Here is an 18604-nt window from a genome sequence, read left to right on the forward strand (position 1 = left end):
GAAGTAAACATACGCCGATTAAAACACCTGGTTTTCTGAGTATTTAAAAAAATATATTAGGACATGTAAACGTCTTAGAGTTCTAGATGGGTATCTCATGTGCTAGCATGAGTTTGGAAAAACTGACAATATTTCACATACAAACTTTATGTCCGAACTCAGAATCAAATATGCTCCATAAAGATAACATGGTCACTGTGATAAAACATTCATTTTGATAGCCGAATTTCTGCATTTATCAAAGTCCCATCATGTAGCCTGATTTCATATGTGGTCACGTAGGGCAGACCCCATTTAGTACAACTGCCAGGTTGCAGTTGTAAATGAGAACTTGTTCTCAACTAGCCTACCTGGTTAAATAAAGGTGAAATAAATAGTTGACTGGTCGATTGTTTGGTCGATCGGCTGTTGGTCGACCGATATTTCTTTAGCTGACCAGAAACAACAACAAAAACAGTTTTTCATGGTGTAGCCTACAAGACACCAGCCTGAGTGGACTAATCCATTGTGGAGGCCGTAGGGGTAGCACAGTCCATGACTAAGACGTGCTAAAACAAAACAAACGAAAGTTTGAATGACACAGAGGGACAGTGTTGTTACAGAAAATACCCGTTTGCCTGAGGCTGATACCGCACAGGTGTTTGTACACATGCATACACACATACACTCATTCAAATGCACACACGTGTACATACCCGGACACACACACATAAATAGTGCCATACATGCACTCAAACATATTCAGTTGGCCTTGCTGTTATGACTTTTGTCTTTTTTTTTTTTTGCATGGATGTTTTCGGTTCTCCTTTCTTTCTCTTTTTAATTTTGTGGGTGCATTTGGGGGGCGGGGGCTAGGGGGCGGTGTCAGATGGTCGAGGGGCAGCTCTTGGAGGGCTGGTGGCCTGGCGGTTGGGAGCTTAGACAGGGGGTGATAGTTCTCTGGTTCAGGTTCCTGTTTTCGACCGTGTGTGTGTGTGTGTGTGTGTGTGTGTGTGTGTGTGTGTGTGTGTGTGGGGGGGGGGGCAGGACGCTGACCCTGGTTGCTTCTGTGTGTCTCTTTGGATGAGAGTCTGTTAGATGACTAATGTGATGGAAATGTTGAGCGGCTTCACTGCAAGTAGATTGTATGTTATTATATTCAATAAAAACACTTTAAAAAAATACATTCGTTACTGAAAATAGTTATATTACATGGGAACAAGTAGACCATAATAAAAAATAATATTTTATAACAAATATTATTTATCCCGCGATAATGGTCGCTGTCCGTGGTTATGAAACATCAGGGCGCTGCTGAATTGGCACCTTTTCCTAGACCATGTTGCTATGTGAATAATAGCAAAGTTAACCAGCATATTGGCGTTGAGAACAATATGGCAGCGGTGGAGATAGGAGACGAGAAAACAGCCCTTGACTTAATTGTCTAAGAAACTAATTTTATTAGGTCTATAATCAATAGCCTAACTGTGAATGGCTTTATGAATAATCCATATACTGTATATCTACAGAAATACAGCATGTCCTGCTTCTGTTGCCGGTTTGTTTAACAGCCTACTGATTCCGTGAGCACAAAGCCACATGCAACTACATGTCGGATAAACAACTTCACAAATGTCTGTTTTCAATCTTTGCTACGCTGTAATAAAAGGCTTCACACTTTTTAAAAACTTTGTTAGAACAGCCTCTCTGGTATTATTTATCATTTATTTAGTGTTGTTTACACTGTCCCAGATTTTCTGTAAAATCATATGATAATAACCTTCCTTTTTCGTGATCTCATTATTACAATCATCATTATAAGTCATGTCATTATCATTAGTAGTCTTAGTATAGCTGCCTTTGAGCTGTAAGTCTAAGAGCGTATCCTGTTTAGTCTTACTACCTTAACATAAGCCTAGATTTAAATACTATTTAGTGCATTCAGAAAGTATATAGACCCCTTCCCTTTTCCCACATTTTGTTATGTTACAGCCTTAATCTAAAATGTTTTAAACGTTTTATTCCCCTCATCAATCTACACACAATACCCCATAAAGGACAAAGTGAAAACAGGGTTTTTAGAAATATTTGCAAATTAAATTGAGCTCAGGTGCATCTTGTTTCCATTGATCATCCTTAAGATGTTTCTACAACCTGATTGGAGTCCACCTGTGGTAAATTCAATTGATTGGACATTATTTGGAAAGGCACACTTATCTACAGCTCATTCGGAAAGTATTCAGACCCTTTGAACCTGATGGTCATTCTGACAGATCTCCAGAGTTCCTCTGTGGAGATGAGAGAACCTTCCAGAAGGACAACCATCTTTGCAGGACTCCCCCAAAATCAGGCTTTTGTGGTAGAGTGGCCAGATGGAAGCAACTTTCTTGAGCTCCAGTATTTTTCACAACTAGTCAAACTGATTTCACACATCGGACTCTCTCTTTACCTCCTGAGCAACCAGTAAATATTCCTACGTTTTTAGTTTGGTCACACCCTCTGCATCCATTTTCCTGTTATGGTGTCCAATTTATTGATGCGAGTATGATATGCTGTATTTCAGGGAATAGGGAATGTTATTCCTAAACTAATGAGGTACTTCGGTAACAACTTTTCAGTCAGAAATGCCTGTAATTATGATGCAGCTTCAGCAACACAGACAGCGCGATAAACACTGTTGATGTTCTGTGGTGGTCACGGCAGCAGGGAGGAGAGCGAGACAACAGGTGCTAGTCACACCGCCACTCGCTGCCATTTTCTTTTTTAAACACAGTGCAGCAAGTCTAAGCCCTGCCAGGTACAATCAAATCAATTACGTTTGGACTCCCTCTTGTCATTTGTGTGTCTTAATTATTTCATCAAACAGTGAGCTTAAAGCATCAGACCAGCTCAGTGCAAAATGTTGATTTTATTAAAACACATAGGATGTGTCTGTATATCCTATGTGTTTTAATCAATTTGGACTAATCGATTGGTCTAAAAGAACAGATGACTCTTGGTCGACCAATATCTTGTTTTTGTCGGGGACAGCCCTAAGGCCATGTAAACAGAATTATTAGCCAAATCGTTATTCTTGCAAAGCATGTAAACTCTTTAAGGGAACTATTATATTAATCTGACTCTTCACAATAATCGTATTATTGTGTGCATGTAACCATACTCAAATGGTAAGCATGAAGTATCATTGGTAAGTGTTTAACAGATTGAGAGGGACAGTTATAACATTTATAACAGGTTCACATATCTGATTTTCCTCACCTTAGAGCTGAGCCACTGAACCTTTCTTAGAAGAGCTATGCAAGACAAGGCTATGCATGCTATACCTGCACCACCATCACCTGGACAGCGTGTTAAAACAAACACAACCTATTGTTGCTCACAATCACATATGAATGTGTTATGTATGACGCAACAGGAGCCTCACCTCTCAACAACATCAGTGTTACCAGGCTCCCTCTTGTGGCAAATGGTAGAACCACAGCATACCATAACAACCCTACTGCTTGATAATAAAAGTATAAAGTGATTTGATACTAGCAGTAACTCAGTGACTGCTGATGAGACTATTTCCAACACTAACATGAGCTCAGTCAGTCCCAGACAGTGTAAATAATTTGTAAATCATCTTGACCCCAGTCCTTTTCATTTCATTTCCTCTTCATACTGTTTTTTATTAGAACCACCTCAAGTTGTTCCCAGCAGGGAATCATGGAATGCATTAAGTCAAATTAAACGGAATAGCCAGTAGAGGGTGCACCAGAGACATGCGTTCTCCACCAGTCAGTCAGGGGCGGGAGACTCCAATGATGCAACACCGGGTTCACAGCAGTCGGCATGTTCATGAAGGCTTTGGCCGTGTTTGAGAGCATCAAAACCGCAATGTATCATGGGTCAATTGTGAGTGACTGAACTACAAATAATATAGAGTAGTTATTTATGATGCAAGATTAGTCAGTCTCGACTCGCCTTTAAATTCTGCTACAATGTCGGACGCGCCCTGTTTCAGCCTCCACATGGTAAACAATGAGATTCCCTCTCATTCACAATGGCAGTCCTGGGATAACCCAGAGTCAGCAAACTAGTCTCCATAGACACAGTCACACTACACATTCACGTATCTGGGAATATTATATGCCACCTATACATTATACTGTAATATGACAGAGATTGAAGACCTACATGACATCAGAAACAAACTGAAACAAGCACACAGACGAATGCAAACAAACAAGCACACAAGACGAATGCAAAACTGAAAGTAGTGATTTAAGATCTGCCCCTCTCCCTCTCTGAGCTACATTATTTTTAATGCAGTAACATTGTTTATAGCTAACCTGTAGTGGTAGCAGGGGCGCAACTTTGGTTTTTGGATGTGCTGGAGATGTATCACATTCCAATTGTGAAATTGCACCCCCTGAGTGGTAGCACAGCCAAGCCAAGCCAGTTTGTGAGCATCACAGGTTGTTTTCACTACCAGGGCATAAAATGTACTTTTAAAGTCCACCAGGCAGGTAGATTTAAAAACTACCAACAGTGTTTCCTCTGCGTTCATTTACGTTCATGCACTGATGTACCAAACTGATGTACAGATCATCTATTTACCAATAAAACCAAATGTGATTGACAATGTTTCAAAAAAGTTGTGTTTGGTAGAAATGGGATGTTTTCTTTTTGTGTGGCGCTGCACTACGGCAGAATCATTGGCGCCACACAAAAAGAAAACATCCCATTTCTACCAAACATAACTTTAAAAAAATAAAATTATTTAACCAGGTAGGCAAGTTGAGAACAAGTTCTCATTTACAATTGCGACCTGGCCAAGATAAAGCAAAGCAGTTCAACACATACAACGACACAGAGTTACACATAGAGCAAAACAAACATACAGTCAATAATACAGTATAAACAAGTCTATATACGATGTGAGTAAATGAGGTGAGATAAGGGAGGTAAAGGCAAAAAAAGGCCATGGTGGCAAAGTAAATACAATATAGCAAGTAAAACACTGGAATGGTAGATTTGCAATGGAAGAATGTGCAAAGTAGAAATAAAAATAATGGGGTGCAAAGGAGCAAAATAAATAAATAAATTAAATACAGTAGGGAAAGAGGTAGTTGTTTGGGCTAAAATATAGGTGGGCTATGTACAGGTGCAGTAATCTGCTCTGACAGTTGGTGCTTAAAGCTAGTGAGGGAGATAAGTGTTTCCAGTTTCAGTCATTTTTGTAGTTCGTTCCAGTCATTGGCAGCAGAGAACTGGAAGGAGAGGCGGCCAAAGAAAGAATTGGTTTTGGGGGTGACTAGAGAGATATACCTGCTGGAGCGTGTGCTACAGGTGGGAGATGCTATGGTGACCAGCGAGCTGAGATAAGGGGGGACTTTACCTAGCAGGGTCTTGTAGATGACATGGAGCCAGTGGGTTTGGCGACGAGTATGAAGCGAGGGCCAGCGAACGAGAGCGTACAGGTCGCAATGGTGGGTAGTATATGGGGCTATGGTGACAAAACGGATTGCACTGTGATAGACTGCATCCAATTTGTTGAGTAGGGTATTGGAGGCTATTTTGTAAATGACATCGCCAAAGTCGAGGATTGGTAGGATGGTCAGTTTTACAAGGGTATGTTTGGCAGCATGAGTGAAGGATGCTTTGTTGCGAAATAGGAAGCCAATTCTAGATTTAACTTTGGATTGGAGATGTTTGATATGGGTCTGGAAGGAGAGTTTACAGTCTAACCAGACACCTAAGTATTTGTCCACGTATTCTAAATCAGAGCTGTCCAGAGTAGTGATGTTGGACAGGCGGGTAGCGATCGGTTGAAGAGCATGCATTTAGTTTTACTTGTATTTAAGAGCAATTGAAACTATGTAAATCACATTTGCTTTTATTGGTAAATAGATGATCTGTACATCAGTTTGGTACATCAGTTTGTTTGCTTGATTAAAGTTAGCTAACCAACTACTTGACTACATTAGAAAGCTATAACCTAAAATCTCTACTAATGTCATTTAGATCTATAATATTGCTGCCACAATTGTAACGGCAATTAGCTATCCAATATCCACAACTATGTTGTTGATAGAAACATGGTTAACTAATGTTACTAGTCTAGCAAGTTAGCGAGCTAGTTTGTTTGGAACTGTATCAAGTGCAAGCAAGATGGCTATATTTATCAGTCTTCGACTTTGATTTATTTATAGAAGTTTATTGAAATATTTCCAGCCAGAAGAGCGAAAGAGAAAGGGGGAGCAGGGACAACAGTGTCAGGTAATGTTAACTTAAGATTGCTAACGTCAAATCAGCCCGAACTAAATTACACATTTTTTTTAGTTAGCTAACGCTAACTAAACTTTTTATTACAAGTGTATGGCTTGCTTTACTGGACAGAAACGAGGCAGATTCCCAGGAGTGCGGTAGGGATGCCTGAGGGAGAGTGGAGCAGAGGAGAGCAGAGGATTTAAAAAAATAGGAGAAAATAAAAGGAGAGGAGGAGAGAGGAGCAAGGCCAAGGGCGCACCACCAGCAATCCAGATGGGGCCAAAAGTGGCTTAAAATTGACAGACTGAAGCCGTGGCTATAGAATATGCCACATGGTTAGTCAAATTTCCGTTAATTATGCTAAGGGATAGAAATGTTTGTGCATATTTAGTCTGTACTAGTCTACGGCATTATGTGTGTTGTTGTAATATTTGCTATCTGTAATAGGTATTGCCCCAGACACCAGTAATTCCACTAATCTACACTTTACATCCAATTCTGAATGTTCTGTTCTGGCCTGTGCCATCAACATAGGCAGGCTGCTAAGAGGGGTCTGCCAAAGCGCCCTTTTATTGAAATAGGGGACCCAGAGTCATCGGCTGCACTACATTAACCGGCACCCAGGAACAGAGTACCGCCTGGAAAGTATGAGGGCTCATGCAATGCTGGCAAAAAGGTAAAGACTTCTTCCATTTCTCATAATGTCTTCTAATATAAAAGATGTCTCAGACTGTGCACTAACTGAGGCTCAATAATAACGCATTATGCCTGTTGCTGTTCACAGGCTCTTCAGTCATGGTCGCGTTCAAGCCAACTACAGAGCTTGAGTACGAGGCCGGGTTTGAAATGTCTGTATCATCTAACAAAGTGGGAGCAGGCCCATCATACAAACTTCCCACAACTGCTGGACAGCCGAGACTGAAGGTTCCAGCACCTGGAGATTCTGGGGGCCTCCAGGACAGCCTAGACCGGAGGTTCCAACACCTGGAGATTCTGGGAGCCTCCAGGACAGCCTAGACCAGAGGTTCCAACACCTGGAGATTCTGGGGGCCTCCAGGACAGCCTAGACCGGAGGTTCCAACACCTGGAGATTCTGGGGGCCTCCAGGACAGCCTAGACCGGAGGTTCCAACACCTGGAGATTCTGGGGGCCTCCAGGACAGCCTAGACTGGAGGTTCCAACACCTGGAGATTCTGGGGGCCTCCAGGACAGCCTAGACCGGAGGTTCCAACACCTGGAGATTCTGGGGGCCTTCAGTGTGTTGGGATAAACACCTTTAACCGGACCCTCTTGCAAGCACCAGAGAGGCTGCAAGTGGCCCTCTTTCAAGCAACATGTGCTAGTAGGCGCAATCAAGGAATGGCATGAGTGTGAAACTTGACAATAACATTTTTAGGACAGTGTTGACCAAAACTTTTTCCTGTTGAACTACCACTCTTTTGGTTCTTAAATGTTGTACATATTTTAGTTTTTCGTGTACTTCAGGGGATGGGCCAGCTAACGGCAGCTCTACCCCTGCCTTAGTCAGCTGGCAGCAATAGCACTGACTTTACCAGTGTCTTCCGTTAAATTGTGAACGGGACTTCTCTGCAATGAAACTAGTCAATGTAGATCCTTTGTCCCTCTCCCTTCTCTTATTAGTCCTTTGTTATTGCAGGTCAAAACAGACTTGAGGAACAGACTGCAGGGAGAGCATCTAGCCGACTGCATGTGGCTCTCCATCAACGGCCCTCCCGTTAATAAGGAGCTCAATTACAGGAGGGCGTTGGAAATCTTTTTCCAAAAGCCCAGAAGAATAAATTGCTCTGACAAAGGCTGTAAACTATGTCAGAACTAGGTTTTTGTCAGAAGAGATTTCCAAGCCTTCCTTTTGTGATGAACATGAATTAGTGGGCTCTAATTCATGTTCAGTCAAATGTTCCTGCTAACTTTGTCAAGATAACTTTTGGGATCAGTCGATGTGTTTCTTTAGATCGTTGCAGCACTCAACCTTAAATTGCATCCTGCATACTATAATCATTCTACCAATAGGTTATTGAGCTCATTTCTGGGGGTGGAAATTATATTTTAGATGGTTTGAGTTTTTTCCTTTTAAAAAGTCACTGGAACCAAGCCTTTTAGTACTTAAACATATTTAGTTGTGGAAGAGGACTCCAGAACCCCCCCCCCGATACATTTGTTAGCTGTGTGGGAAAAGCTTCCAAAGGAAAACACTGCTAGCCAAAATATATTTTTTAAATTACACCAAAAAAACAAAAGAAAACAGAGTATGCTTTGTAATGTTTCTAAAACAAATGTATTACTAGTAAGAAGTAATGTGGTATATTGATTAATTGTTTTTGTGACATGAGTGTTTTAAATCAAAATATCACAGATGAGAAATTTTCACCTGCCCCTTTAAGGGTGGGAAGTTACCACGGTAACATGACTCGAGTCATGCATGTGTCTGTGAGATTGAGTCTGACTAGTAGAAGCAGTCTTCTCTAGCAGTTGAAACTCAAACATAGAAAAACAACCTAGCTTGTAAACAAAACAATGTAAATAGCCAAGAAAACACAAGGACAAAGTCTCACTTCGGTTTCAAGTAAATTATACCAACTTGTATGCCTGTGCGCAGCTCTTCACATGCACACAACCCCCAGCCAGGCAGTGTTGCAGTGCGAGGTGGAACAGGCAATATAGGATTCATAGTTCTTTGACAGTGCGATTCAATTTACCAGCAATGAAACAAAAACGGCAGAAATACTTTGAAACAGTTACTGCAGCATTTACTTTACTATAAAATGTGATCATACTTGACTATTTGTGTTCACAAATGCAAATGAAATGCTCGCACTGTGGAGCCCTGACCACCCACCAATGTGGCTGGTGAAAAGGACATCTTACCTGCCATTGCCAAATCTACCCACATCTGGCTAGTGGGCGGTGTTCATTTTAGGCCGTGTTCACTACATTTACATTACATTTAAGTCATTTAGCAGACGCTCTTATCCTACTCTGGGTCACAGCAGAGCAAGCCAATAGGTCCCTATGCCTGTCCTCAGTCAGTCTTTCCCAGGTCTAGCATTACAAAATGCAAGGCCAGGATTTCTTCATATTTCCCCCTGCCCTTACTGAGGGCCAGACGCATGAGACCCAGTCATGGAAGTTATGGTCTCCCTCTCTGGATAATCCTAGTGGCTGTCAAAGAGCTCATCGTATTTCTCCATTACAGTATGTTCAGACAGAAAATATATTCCTACATCATTCAATCCATCAGAGGAGAATTTAGACATTCCTCCATATTTCTTTGGTGAATGTCTTGAGTCTAAAGAAATTCTAGCATATTTCCAAAGAGCTTTTGAGGAAGACCAAGAGGCCGATACAAAAGCGTTAATGTAAATAAGTGATACTAGCAAGAGCAGTGTGTGGGTTTCTAATTTATTTCAAGATATTTCCACTGAAAAAATAAATAATAATAACCTTAGTCTTTTTGCACATAGATAAACAATTTACTTTAACATTTCTGAACAGGATTGTATGCACGTGTGTTCAAAACATTAAGAACAACTAGCTAATATTGAGTTTCACCCCCTTTGTCCTCAAAACAGCCTCGATGTGTAGGAGCATGGACTATACAAGCAGTCGACAGCATTACACAGGGATGCTGGCCCATTTTAACGCCAATGCTTCCCGCAGTTTTGTCAAGTTGTCTGGATGTTCTTTGGGTGGTGGACCATTCTTGATATACGAGGGAAACTAGGGTGCGAAAAACCCAGCAGCGCTGCAATCCTTGACACAAACCGGTGCGCCTGACAATTACTACCATACCCTGTTCAAAGGGACTTAAATCTTTTGTCTTGCCCATTCACTCTCACATAGTAAATCCATGTCTCAATTGCTTAAAAATCCTTCTTTAACCTGTCTCCTCCCCTTCCTCTGCACGGTAACACTTTACACCCAGCATCATAACATGTTAAGACACGGTCATAACCATGTCATAACACCTTCATGACACATTTAAACCTGTTGTGACCTATAATTAGGCTGGTTATGAAAACTGATCATGAAACATACATAAGACTATCAAAATGTACAAAACCTACCACACAAGACAAAACATTCCTACTTGTCAACAGTATGTTTACGTTTAGTACAATTTTCAAAAATTGACCATATTAAATCATTGTAATTGCGCACAAATTGACGTCAGATATGCACCTACCAAAATGTTGATGACTGGGATGAATGCAGAAGGAGATTTCAGTAGCAAAGCAACCTCTGACTGATGACTGACATAAGGGCATGTACAGTGTCTTCGAAGAGGATTCAGACCCCAAGACATTTTCCACATTTTGTTATGTTACAGACTTACTCTAAAATGGATTAAAGAAATCCGCAATCTATACACAACACCCCAGAATGACAAAAATAAAAAAACACAGAAAGACCTTATGTTACATAAGTATTCAGACCCTTTTCTATGAGACTCGAAATCAGGTGCATCCTGTTTCCATTGATCATCATAGAGATGTTTCTACAACTTGGAGTCCACCTGTGGAAAATTCAATTGATTGAACATGATTTGGAAAGGCAAACACCTGTCTATATAAGGTCCCACAGTTGACAGTGCATGGCAGAGCAAAAAACAAGCCATGAGGTCGAAAGAATTGCCTGTAGAGCTCAGAGAGAGGATTGTGTCAAGGCATAGATCTGGGGAAAGGCACCAAAGAATGTCTGCAGCATTGAAGGTCCCCAAGAACACCGTGGCCTCCATCATTCTTAAATGGAAGAAGTTTGGAACCGTTCTTCCTAGAGCTGGCCTCCCAGCCAAAACTGAGCAATTGGGGGAGAAGGGCCTTGGTCAGGGAGGTGACAGAGAACCTGATGGTCATTGACAAGGCTCCAGAGTTCCTCAGTGGAGATGGGAGAACTTTCCAGAAGGACAACCATCGCTGCAGCACTGCACCAAATCAGGTCTTTATGGTAGAGTGGTCAGATGGAAGCCACTCCTCAGTAAAACGCACGACAACCCGCTTGGAGTTGGCCAAAAGGCACCTAAAGCCTCTCAGACCTTGAGAAACAAGATTATCTGGTCTGATGAAACCAAGATTAAACTCCTTGGCCTGAATGCCAAGCGTAAAGTCTGGAGGAAACCGGTCACCATCCCTACAGTAGTGCCAGGTTGGGGGAGCATCATGCTGTGGGGATGTTTTCGGGGGCAGGGACTGGGAGACTAGCCAGGATCGGGGCAAAGATGAACAGAGCAAAGTACAGAGAGATCCTTGATGAAAACCTGCTAACCTACTCAGGACCCCAGACTGGGGTCGAAGGTTCACCTTCCAAAAGGACAATGACCCTAAGCACACAGCAAAGACAACGCAGGAGGGGCTTCGGGACAAGTCTCTGAAAGTCCTTGAGCGGCCCAGCCAGCGCCCGGACGTGAACCTGATCGAACATCTCTGGAGAGACCTGAAAATAGCTGTGCACCGACGCTCCACATCCAACCTGACAGAGTTTGAGAGGATCTGCAGAGAAGAATGGGAGAACCTCCACAAATACAGGTGTGCCAAGCTTGTGGCATCATACCCAAGAAGACTCCAGGCTGCAATCACTGCCAAAGGTGCTTCAACAAAGTACTGAGTAAAGGGTCTGAATACTTATGTAAATGTGATTTCAGTTTATTTAAAATTTAAATTAGCTGACATTTCTAAAAACCTGTTTTTGCTTTGTCATTAAGGGGTATTGTGGGTAGATTGATGAGGGTAAAACACAATTTAACACATTTTAGAATAAGGCTGTAACCTAACAAAATGTGGAAAAAATCAAGGGGTCTGAAATACTTTCCGAAGGCACTGTATGTGACGGGCCTATGATTATGACAGTCTAATGCTTCTTGAGTGTCAGAGTGCATTTTCTTTGTCAGGTACTAAGCATGGTCATAATGCTTCACGACAGTATCAAAGTGTATTTTCTGCAAGTTATTTAAAATATGAAGAAGAAAAAGGAAGAAAAAAAATCATTATAATTAATTACAACAAAGGACTTCTTGGCAGGGGAGTTGACTAGTCTTAACTAGCCATAAAATAACATACTATACACTAGATGATATGTATATGGACACCTGCTCGTCGAACATCTCATTCCAAAATCATGGGCATTAATATGGAGCTGGTCGCCCCTTTTGCTGTGATAACAGCCTCAACTCTTCTGGGAAGGCTTTCCACTAGATGTTGGAACATTGCTGCGGGGGACTTGCTTCCGTTCAGCCACAAAGCATGTTGCTACACCCGCAATAACATCTGCTAATCATGTGTATGTGACCAATAAAATGTGATTTGACAAGAGCATCTAGCAAGGCAGAAATTTGACAAACTGACTTGTTGGAAAGGTGGCATCCTATGACGGTGCCACATTGAAAGTCACTGAGCTCTTCAGTAAGGCCATTCTACTGGCAATGTTTGTCTACGGAGATTGAATGGCTGTGTGCTCGATTTCATACACCTGTCAGCAATGGGTGTGGCTGAAATAGCCGATTCCACTCATTTGAAGGGATGTCCACATACTTTTGTATATATAGTGTAAGTACCAATAATAGGTGTGAAAATAATGGGTCATGACCAATGTTCCCTCAAAACTAAATTTGGCACCGAGAACATTGCAGATCTGCTGAGTGCAAACTTGAACGTTGTGATAATTCTGTGCAGTTTACAGCGAACACCGAGGCTGTGGCCGCTTTAAATTTACAGTGTTAACAGTGGCCAAGTAGGCTACTGTGGCCATCTGATCATAATGTAGGCATACCAGAGTGGCCTACCATCAAAAACCATGGAGAAAATGCCTCCCATAACATTTAACATGGAAATAGCTGTTATATCATTCAGCCCACAGTAGCATCCATTTTTTTTAAATTACATGCAGAGCTTGTAACTTTATTACAGAGAATGGGACAAAGTATGCCTATTGGCTATTTAGCTTATTCAAGCCTGCCTTAAAACTACAACATTACCCCTTTAAGACAAAAAAAAAGCTCTTTACCTGACTTGCTTTTCAAGGATGTATATGTTGTGCTCTTGAAGGAAGCAATCACTCCCCTATTTCAGACTACAAATGATCTATAACTGGGCTAATAACTCACCAAGTGGCAAAGGATATGAACAAAATGTGCACACGTGGCTACATGCAGCTCTCACTTTGATCTCAAAACAAACACATCTCCTGCTGTAAACATAGTCCAGGTCTAAGTAAATGGCACAGATCCATATATGGCAATAGTCGATTTACATATAGGCCTACTGAAGCCCTGTTTGTCTATGCCGCACCGGTCTGTGTAGAGTACAGTAGTGCGTGTCAATGGAATAGAATCCTACTCCGATGCGTTCTGCCTATAACAAAATCTGTTGCATAGTTTGTTTTTGTAAAAAATAATAATAATAATAATTGAGGTTGGCTATATGATCACACCTGGTAATAGATTTACATTTACATTTAAGTCATTTGGCAGACGCTCTCCGTTGTTGTATTAATTGTGAGGCATTTAAAATCATAAGCTTTATATTTTACTGGGCTGATGTGTCTGCATCTGATGGTCAGTCTCAGTGGAGGGAGTGAGCGGCAGACTGAGGGTACGCTGACACTGCCAAAAAGGGACAGTTTTCCAACTGATGGCGAAACTCAAGTCGCACCGCATTATTTCTGCCTATTTGTTACTTCTATGAACAGAGAAAGTGAAATATTCCCCAATATTAAAAAAGACCCAACCCGCTAACAATAACACAAGCCTATAGATATACTTTCCTACTCATTCAGTGCTTGGTTGTAGCGCTGGGTGGAAAAAGTGTAGAATAAACATGAACTCACTCATAAAAACAGCATCTCTGCCATATTCATCACCGTTTCTCAATATCAACTTTGCTGAAGCTTTCTTTTATGCCTGCTATGTTACTGCAGACACTGTCACCTGAGCCATTCGATTGGCCTATTGTGCACTTGATTTGCTCTCTGGGTATGGTGGAAAGACAGAGTTTGTGCCTTCAAACTAGTGATGCACCGATATGACATGTGGCCGATACCAATATTTCCCTTGCCCAAAAAAAAACCCTAATACCTGATATCCCAAAAAATTGCGGCCTTTTAAGCATTAAAGTACAGTTAAATAGTCAACACACACACACTAGCAGCAGTCTAAGGCACCTCATCTCAGTGCAAGAGGCGTCACTACAGTCCCTGGTTCGAATACAGGCTGTATCACATCCGGCCGTGATTGGGGGTCCCATAGGGCGGCACACAATTGGCCCAGCGTCGACCGGGTTTGGCCTGGGTAGTCCATCATTGTAAATAAGAATTTGTTCTTAACTGACTTGCCGAGTTAAAAAAGGTTACACACACACAAAAAAAGTGATTTTGGTTGCATTTACATATGTCCCCAATTACCAGTAAAACATCAAAAACTATTTTCTTTCACTTACTTGCTGTGCTATTTTGTTGTTCATTTGTTAAGTCGTTTCATTCTCAACCAGGATTTCTATGGAACGCCGTTTGGGTCTTTGCGTGTCAAAAAAGATGTCTCAAATAACACTATTTGACATGCCAAATAAGCTTGTTGACCAATCAGAACCTGAATATGACGGCACATTACAAAACAATATAACGCGTTCATACATTTTTTACGTAGTTATTGCACATTAGTGAGATCAATCACTCGTATTTCATGTCACAACGATTCATCGATACATATGCTATGATGCTGGTAAAGTTCTCGCACTCCTACAGAGCTGGTCATAAAAAAAGCTAGCTAGGCCATGGATGCAAACAATGTTCTTCCCCCAAAACGACAATCTTTTTCAGTAGCTATAGTTGTTAGCCAGCTACCTATATAGCTATGCGTCATCTAAAATGATCCTAATTTACAAGACAGTTCTTATTTGATTAATGGTGGTCGGACTCATCTATGTGAAGCTAACCACAATAAGAATTAGCCACAATAGTGGACTTTACGGTTAGCCTTCAAAATAAAAGCATGTCAATGACAGTGACGCAAACTAATACAAATGGTAGAGAGAATTATTCCATAAATTAATAGATCATGCTAAACGAGGTTGGAATGTTATATAAAATCAGCAAAAGGCAATTTGTTAATTTGACAAAAACCTGTTGAAATCACACTGGATGTATTATACTTTATAACTGCATTGTGGGTATACTTATTTCACAGTACAGCCTTACCCCATGTCATTGATCTACAATCCATAGGTATCAGTCTACTCAGTGACACTCAGAGAACATTAGCATCGTAGCTCTTATTGCGGGACTCTGAAACAACTGAATTGAGCCACATTTATTGTCAACCTCTTGAGGAAAAACAATACTGCGTGGATGTCTTGGAGTATGATAACTCTTGAGGAGGATGTTGTGAAAAAATATATTGGGTATTGAGTAGACTGATACCTAAGGATTGGGGATCAATGAAATGGGGTAAAGCTGTACAGTGCAATATGAATGTCAATACACACAACAGGCTGACTGGGGAGGTGATTTCACAAAGTCACAGTCCTGCAATAAGAGCTACAACGCTAATATTTGCGTAAACTCTTCACAGTTGTGTTCTGTGTGTATTGATGCTAGCTAGCTACCCCAGAAGTTGCGGTTGAACAAATAATGCTTTCTTACGAACTCGGCATTGTAAACACATCGTTTGTGGCGTTCTCAGACTTTTTTGCACAGGTTTGACAGTGCTACCGATAGTAGTGGTGGTGCTTGGATTGCAAATTCAGAACACACAACATTCTATAAGAGAACTGTGTTATTTGACGTGTCAAATTAAAAGCTTATTTAACGCGTCAAATAGTGTTATTTGATGTGCATCTTTTTTGACAGGCAAAGACCATAACAGCGTTTCATAGTATGTCTTGAAGTTAATACCGGTAGGGCAATATCTGAAAAATACACTACCTGGTAGTGTGTACCAGTGCTCGACCAATCGCGAAAGCCAACATCCCCCATGACAGAGAGCGGTTGATTGTCAAGAACAATGAACATCTTGGCGTTAATGGATTTCGCCTTAGAGTTGTCTAGCTGAAATCTTCTTAGTCTCTCAAATGACTGCTTGACTTGTTGACTGCTCAATCCACACAGCAGACATTGTAGGCTAGGTTAGGAATGCTGTGTTGCACGTGTAGCGCAACATTTTACGTGGCGTCATTACGTCATGTACCTACGTTATATAGATATGCACGTCAGCTTTGACACCGGTTTTGCACATCGGAGTTAAACTAGACATTATGGCAACATCGGTATCGGCCCATTTAGCTAATATCGGCTGATTCCGATATGTTCACCGATATAGCGTGCATCCCTACTTTAGACACATGAAACGGTTTAAAAAAAACACTGCTCTAGAAAGTTGAGTGAAGTTCAATCTCGTCCTTCGCTCTGTGGGCTGATATATTTCTGCATGGCAGTCCTGGGAGAGCTGTGAGGGTCTACTGCGCGCCCGCAGCTTAGAGGGAACAATGGTTCTGACCATATTATGACAAGTTATGTCAGCTGTTAAGACATGACATGATTAAGACCGTGTCACAATGTGTTACGACGCTGGGTGTCAAGTAAAGTGTTACCAAACGCACAAACAATCCACGGGGAGATCTAAAACACACTCCTACTACCACAGCAGTGTTTAGAGGAGGAGACACAGTGGAACAGCAAACCACAGGCCAAACTGATTCCTGATTGATTGGATAAAAACATGCAAAGCATTTGAGCATTTGAGATGGCGAGCTTTATTTAACAGAAGCAGTGTGCTATAAAAACAAACACCTGCATGCTCCCACACACACAAAGAAAACCTTGGGTAACTGATGTGGTGAAATGGATCAGGGGTTACATTTTCTTTCAACAGGACTAATTTCCTAAAAGTAACAAAAACACCAATGCTCAAGTGCACATGCCTACAAACACACAGGAAAAATGCACAAACCTAAAAACAAAGGCTTTGGGCAACTTTTTGTTGTGCAGTGACAACAAAGTGCAGTTGGATAAAGGTCAGTTGAGGACAGTAACAGGTGGTGATGCTGGCCAAGCCGTTTCAGTCGGGCCTCTACAAAGGTCACCTTAACACAACAGCTACCCTGTTCCATGTGCATAACAAGGAAGTAAAAGAGCTACGTCAACAGATGGAAAAATCATACAAAGTGGGAGGCAGATTGACGATGCAGTACTGAAGGACAGACAGAGGAGGAAGGAACTGTGTGCAAGGTAGAGTCATTCAGCTTACCTCTGCGGCCATGCTCTTCCTCCTGTAAAAAGACAAGATAAATGTTATTTGCCACCAGCAATGATGGTTTCTGAGTTAAGAGGGGTCATAAAGTTGCTTAGAGGGATCAATTCGTTTTACTCAATGGAAATTCTGGTTGGGGAATTACACTCTTTTGTTGCAACTTCTTCCACATTAACCATGTTTCCATCCAACCTTTTTATGTGAGTAAAATACATGTTGGTTATAAAATGTCACGACAGGCCTGATGAAAGTAAACTTGACAAATGTTGACTAAACAAAATATACAAGACAAGGTGGGATCTTGTGTCTGTAAAATATATTATGCAAGAAATGACAATGGAAATGCCTTAATGCACAAATATTGATATAAAAATCATCATATCGAAGTAAACTTGGGAGTCACCGCTGACATGTTGTGTGGTCCTCCCACTACGGCTCGGGAAAGCATGCCGATTATTTTGCTACAGATTAAATAAGTTATGATGAACTTCACAGGGTGGTAAAAGTACACGGTGATGAGCTTGATACTCCTTTCCTATAAATAATCAGGTTCTTATTCTGGATACAAGACGATCGATGCCTGTCTGCCTTTTGACAAATCTAAATAATCTCGCTATTTTGTCCATAATAATCTCATGTGGGGTAAAGGGTATTCAACTCTTACACTATGAGGTCCGGAGCCTGCTTGTTTTCTTTTCTACCTGATAGTTAACTGCCCCCTTTTCTACCTGATAGTCGTTCTGCCCCTGAACAGGCAGTTAACCCACTGTTCCTAGGCCGTCATTGAAAATAAGAATTTGTTCTTAACTGACTTGCCTAGTTAAATAAAGGTAAAATGAAGGTAAAATAAAAAAAATAATAAAAACTGCACACACACCTGGTGTTCAAGGTCTAAATCAGTCCCTGATTAGAGGGAAACAATGAAAAATATGCAGTAGAACTAGCTTCGAGGTCCCGAGCTGAGTTTGAGGAATGAAGGATATTCTACCCGCACTGTATCTGCGAGCTGTTGGCTAGAGAGCATGTGCCAAGACTAGAGGTCGACCGAGTGTGATTTTTCAACGCCGATACCGATTATTGGAAGACCAAAAAAAGCCGATACCGATTAAAATCGGC

The 18604-nt window shown here is 41.3% G+C and overlaps 1 protein-coding gene across 3 annotated transcripts in view; it reads right to left on the minus strand.

Moving 5' to 3' along the window:
• The window catches only part of LOC135513253 (rho GTPase-activating protein 21-like), a 70579-nt gene that overhangs the window by 34945 nt on the left and 17030 nt on the right, over positions 1–18604 (minus strand). For all 3 annotated transcript variants that reach the window (XM_064936111.1, XM_064936120.1, XM_064936102.1), the window contains exon 4: positions 17486–17507. In XM_064936111.1, the coding sequence (XP_064792183.1) occupies positions 17486–17507 (22 nt within the window). The remainder of the gene's footprint in view (positions 1–17485; positions 17508–18604) is intronic.

This window comes from Oncorhynchus masou, chromosome 3 (assembly GCF_036934945.1).
Source record: "Oncorhynchus masou masou isolate Uvic2021 chromosome 3, UVic_Omas_1.1, whole genome shotgun sequence".
NCBI lineage: Eukaryota > Metazoa > Chordata > Actinopteri > Salmoniformes > Salmonidae > Oncorhynchus > Oncorhynchus masou.